Below are 5,748 nucleotides of genomic sequence, written 5' to 3'. Positions count from 1 at the left end.
ACTGCTTTCTCTGTTACTGACTTAGTTTGGTTCAGGCTCCACATGCTAACCTAGGCCTAACATGTACATATTCATGACAAGCATATGCTGCAATAATGTGACAATAGGCACTCTTGGGTTTTAAGATTCTTTATATTTTGTATTTAATGAACATCTTGTTAATCTAATTGCACTACAAGAAGCTTTCTACTAGCAGACAAAGTAAACCAGCCCCACTTCAGGTGGTGGTTCCAGTGTGGTTAATGAGCCACCAAGTCATGAAGTCTTCAGAGTATTCCATGCAAGCGTTTTCATCCTTCCTTCTGGTTGTCTGTCCTATTTCCTACCAGCATACTGCAAGTTATGCTTTTTAAAACTGTAAAATTCTGTAATTATTTGACTTTCATTTTCCCTATTTTGTTCCTCTGCAACTAGTTTCCTGGTGACTTCCTCAGTTCAAGTGGCAACTGGAAAAAACCATTTGTCATAACTGCAAGCACTGGCCTTTTAGCAAGGGCAATTGTAGCTGCCCTTAGACCTCTCTCTTTGTAGGACATCTCTTAACCTTCCTTTTCTCACCTACCTGGCAAATTATGGTCTGATATAGGTTAAATTTCAAGTACTAAAACAAAAGCAAATATTGTTTGGGGGCTTAAAGCATTTGTGATTCCCTGTTAATTAGATGGGTTATTTTGGATGGTTTGCCATCAACTGGAAGAAGAGAGAAGAGTTCTAAAACAGCAGGAAATGATTTCTCTCTGTGCCATAAATCACTCTTTCTAAAACACAAGTCCAAGGTTGAGGGAGGAGGTCTGTTCCTGCTGACATGTTTGTTGTAATAAATTGGGAGGAGAGAAATGGTTTGAAATCAAACCAGCAGTAGATGTCACCTGCCCAGTCTCTCTTCTTCTGGGCCCAATGAAATTGCAGCAGGCAGCAGTAGCTACGGATTCTATTACCATCTCCTTGCTGGTACCAGCAACCCACTGGGTGGTAGTGGTGAGGAGCAGCAGCCTGAGTTGTGGGTGCTAGTTCAGTCCATGAAGATTGGGGCAGAGAGAAGACCTACTGCTGGTCTTGGTCACATCCCAAAAATCAACAATCAATTACTGCAATATAGTTGTAAAGGGTAAGATTTAAAAAAAAAACAAAAAAACCTGCACAAGCCATTTCTGAAATAAGATGGGGAGGAAATGAAGACTCTCCTGTGTTGCTTGTGATATGGCATGAAGGCTGAAGCAACGACAGGTCTAAGAATACAAGAGCTGCACCCACTGTAACTCAAAGTGATGGGTTCTCCATAGAAAGGGGGTGAAGGAGACACAAAAAGGGGGAATTTTGAGGATGGAATATTAGGATTAGATGGTTTCCAGAAATCAAGGTTGCTATACAAAATAAGTAAAATGTAATATTGAAAATTGGAGTCTATATGCTACAGTATAAATTCTTGTTCAATAACATGCAAAAGTGCACAGATTTTAACAAGAAGAAACAGAAGATGTCCTCAGTTAAATTCTGGCTCCTGAAGCTCAACAAGATTGCAATACTGGGGATGCTTATGAAAGATAAACAGAGAGAATTCACTGAGATTTACTGCAAGATTGAAAAATTCCAGAAAGGATTTGTCATCTTTTCAAGTTTACCAACTAATGCTTACCTGGACCAGGTATGTTTTTATACTGATCCTATGAATGCATTCTAAAAATTTATCAAGTATTACAGAGTTTTTCAGAAATCAACACCACTTGCATTTTGAAACATTTACAAAGACCTGGTTCCTTTAAAGAATTTTATTTGTGAGTAGAACTGAATGATACATCAAAAGAAGAAGAAAAATACAGGACTCTTCCCTTTCTCTCCCCTCCCAACCCAGCCCACTGCAGTGTGTTAGCACACCTTACACAACTATATTTCATATTGTAATACAAAGAATTGAGAACTACAAAATTAGAACTTCAAAATCGTTGCATATGTGGTCAAAAGATCGTCCCTACATTTTATAACAAAAACATGAAGCAATGGCTTTTGTAATGCATTTCAACCCTGGCAATGAGACACAATTGAGCAAAATAAGTATCATATGCTTATGTTCATGGGACATACAAAGTTAGGAAACAAGCTTAAAGCCGTTAGTGCCATGCAGTCCAGACAAAAGGTTACTGTTTAGGCTTCTCTTTACCCCCACCAATCAGGGGGCAAACTTACTCTTTGTCCATTTTCCTTTGTGGGGCAATTAGTGCCATAAATGCTCATATCTGTATAATCCTCCTGCACTTGATATTCAGGGGCAGCGTTTATTTAGCATTTTAAACTGCTCTGTTCCATGATCTCTTTTTGGAGCCTAACACAGGTACTATGTACAACAAAGCAGTACTCAATTACTGAATCCATTCTACTATCCTGTGCTTTCTGAAAGCACAAATTGGAAGGCATTCAATAGTAGCTATTTCATCCAGCTTAATTTATTTTAAAAAAAAATACACTGTCTTGAAATGGTCCATCATGCATTGCTAAGCCCTAGTTCATCCATAAAACTGACTCTCTTAGTTCCCCCTGACCTCAACTACTGAGTGAATATTGGCTTTCCTTAAAAATCAGGACAAAGCCAAACAAAGTTTTGAAGGAATCCCAATTATCAGAGTAAAAAACAATGGTTTCCAAAACATTCGCAACTCAAAGTTTAGTCTTTCCACTGCTCTTTTTTTTCAAAAAAGAGAAATTCCAGAAAAGTAGAAGAGACTAGCAAACTCTGCCCAGTCCTAACGACATCATTTGCAGCCAGAGATGGCAAGCCTTCCCAAGGGTCTCAGAAGCAAGCCACACGTCTGCTACACAAAATGACGAGGCCAGCTACAATATGTGACTGCTGATGCTGTAGCAGCAGCAGCAACCATAAGCAGTGCAATTCACAGTACAGCATTGGAGTGAGGAGGCGAGATGCCTCGACTGTGATAAATGGAGTAGGTTGGTGGTATCCTTTCAAAGGGCTTGAAAGCTAGCCCTCCAAATCTTCATGCAAGTTTGGACAAAACCTTTTACTAGAATTTTTTTTAATTTTTTGGTAAAACAGTGGATTATTCTGTGAAATAGATTACATTAAGCTTCATTAGAAAACAAGCAGAGGGACAAATGAAGGAAACACAAGTCATTTCATTCATTTTAGACACGACAATTAGATTTAAATCTCACCAATGCTAGCTACAATACAGAATAAGAGGGGAGGAAGACAGCTCTCTTTAAAGCCTTAAGTGTGTGACAACATGTCCAATTACGCAGTGCAGAAGCAGGTGCTCAGTTCAAGAATATAACCTCTGGAAAATACAAATGCAGTCCTCTCCAAGCCACCCAGATTTAAGAAGCCACTTGCAACAACAGGCTCTGGGACAAGAACACATTTGAGGGTGAATGGATAGCAACACCCTGTAAAAGCAGGACCTTGTGGAAAAAATGCTCACCTTCATATATATAAAGCAACAGGCTTTAAAAGTTACACACAGTGGTTCAGAGTCTTCCGTGGAAGTCATTTAGTTATGCTGACACGCTAGGGTTACGCCCTGGTTAGCTGCTGTTGCGGACACAGGATTAGCACCTTCTGCTTGTTAATATTCCATTATACTCTTAAGCAATCAAGCTAGTAGGGTGTTGCTCGTTCGGCTTTTTACACTGAAGACAAAAAAAAACACACTTGGTATGATCAGATACATTCTAGTGGTTAATAAACTCAAGATTCTAGAACATGACAACATTTTTAAAAAGATCTTTAGGAGTCACTCTTCTTCTTGTTTTTCTTCAGGAAGGAAGGTGTCCGGAACTTCTTCTTCTTCTTGGACGGAGACTTCCCAGGAGACTCATCACTGCCTGCATCAGCTGCTGTGCCCTCCTCAGCCTGTGGGCTCATGGCCTCTTCGCCAGGCTGAGATTGGGGCTCTTGGTTTCCAGCAGGACATTCAGTCTGGATTTGGGTCGGATCTTGGTCACAAGTATCGTCCTCTTCTTTGCCAACTGCAGGGAAACTGAGGGCTTCTGAAGGCTCGTCAGGGGTGAGGTCTGGGAGGCTTTGCTTGAAAGTTGCAGCATCACTGTCGTCTTTGTAAGTCTGGAGAGGTTGCCTCTCTAGCAGAGCAATCAACAGGAAAAAGCCAGTTAATGTGTGCCAGAAGGGCTTGAATGGGCTCTAACAGAGAACCAACTCTGCAAGAAGCTAAGCGCAGAGCCTGGCATTTGAGTCCCTGCAGAACTGGCCTCAAGCAAAGGAAATGCTGGTGAAGTCTCTCTTTCAACTCTGTATTTCCCACAATACTTTAGAGCCAAAACTGAATCATGGAGGTCTACCATCAATAGACACAACGTTAAAAGCTCAAAAGTCTCCGCTTCATGTACTGCATGTTCCTATTACTACTTACACTGGACAACACATTCTTACGAAGGTCACGCACCCAAGATTAGTCATTTCTTATAGATTTTGAGGTGCTGAATACAAATCTGACAATGAAAATGCAAAATTGGCTGTGGTTTGTGAGAGATCCACAACAGACAGTTCCATAGATGTATACTGGTAAATCTTTCCTACCATCTATGTACACAAAGTACCGCATATCTCCTAAACTAGAGCCAAATGACAGATTTCATTGTCATTTTTGTGTTCGGCATCTTGAAATTAGTAGATTAGCTATTTTCATTTCAGAGGCAAATTGTGTGTTGTCCAATGTTGTTTCTAAAAATGTTCAAATGGCCACTACTTTGCGAAAAGCGCTCATTGTGACATAAAATACCTATTTTTCTTCAGCCAATACAGTACTTGCATCGCAACATTTGAAGGTATACTATCAACTGTTTTGTTTATGCAAACTGAACAAGAAGAGGGTTTCTGATTTAACCTCATTTTGCCAACACACCTAACCAAGTTGGTCAGATGACTTAGGGCGCAATCCTAACCCACTTTCCAGCACCGACATAAGGGCAATGCAGCTTTACGGTAAGGGAACCAACATTCCTTTACTCTGAGGAGGCCTCTGTGAGTGCCACCCAACTACAGGATGCAGCACATGCCCCATTGGCACCATTATACCAGTGCTGGACAGTTGGTTAGGATTTGGCCTTAATGAGATACATTGTTTTCCTCATTGGTGAAGGTAGCTTATTATGCAATTGCTTTTTTATTATGCTGTTTAAAAAATATCTTAGTTCAGTGGCCCAAAAGATTGGCTCATACAATGCACTCCATGTGAAAATGGTGTCAATTCAGTTTCTATTGAAGTCCTGGCTAGTCCTCTGCAGATGAACAGCCTTTTGTAGGAAGCACTTAAGGAAGGAAGGAAGGGGAATTTAACTGTTCACTCATCCTATTGCTCGCTCCTTTGCTAAAGACACAGAGCAAGAGAGAGGGTAGCTTCAAATGGACCATCAGTGGTCAGGAATGCAGAATTTACAATTCCAACTCTCACAGAACTGTTCTTCAAAGTTTGACCAAATGTTATAAAGAGGCTGTGAAAGAAGAGTTATGAACAAACATAGTTTCTGCTTTCCCCATTTCCACTATCATGTTTCTTTGAAGAAGAATGCATAGGAAGGCTCTTCAGTTCGTACTTGGTTATTCCGTATCTGCACATTTTTTCACTTACAAGACAAAGGGTGGAAATTAGAACAGGAAACCAAGTTAGATTCAGGGAGGCCTTTGGCACAAAGCAGTTAGGGAATATTCAGAATCAGTAGCAAGGCACCCCATTTCTAGCTCTGTTCAGGACTCACAGGCAGAGGATTCATCTAAAG

The 5,748-nt window shown here is 40.5% G+C and overlaps 1 protein-coding gene across 7 annotated transcripts in view; it reads right to left on the bottom strand.

Moving 5' to 3' along the window:
* Positions 1-1,754: 1,754 nt before the first annotated feature.
* The window catches only part of ADD1 (adducin 1), a 55,060-nt gene continuing 51,066 nt past the window's right edge, over positions 1,755-5,748 (bottom strand). For 6 of the 7 annotated variants that reach the window (XM_066632510.1, XM_066632511.1, XM_066632513.1 and 3 more), the window contains one exon: positions 1,755-4,092. In XM_066632510.1, coding sequence (XP_066488607.1) covers positions 3,740-4,092 — 353 coding nt within the window. In that variant the 3' untranslated portion in view covers positions 1,755-3,739. The remainder of the gene's footprint in view (positions 4,093-5,748) is intronic. The other variant, XM_066632517.1, reaches the window with a different exon arrangement.

The sequence above is a fragment of the Tiliqua scincoides genome, chromosome 6, assembly GCF_035046505.1.
Source record: "Tiliqua scincoides isolate rTilSci1 chromosome 6, rTilSci1.hap2, whole genome shotgun sequence".
NCBI lineage: Eukaryota > Metazoa > Chordata > Lepidosauria > Squamata > Scincidae > Tiliqua > Tiliqua scincoides.
Note: the sequence above shows the minus strand (reverse complement) of the source record. Positions and strands in the feature narration are given on the sequence as shown.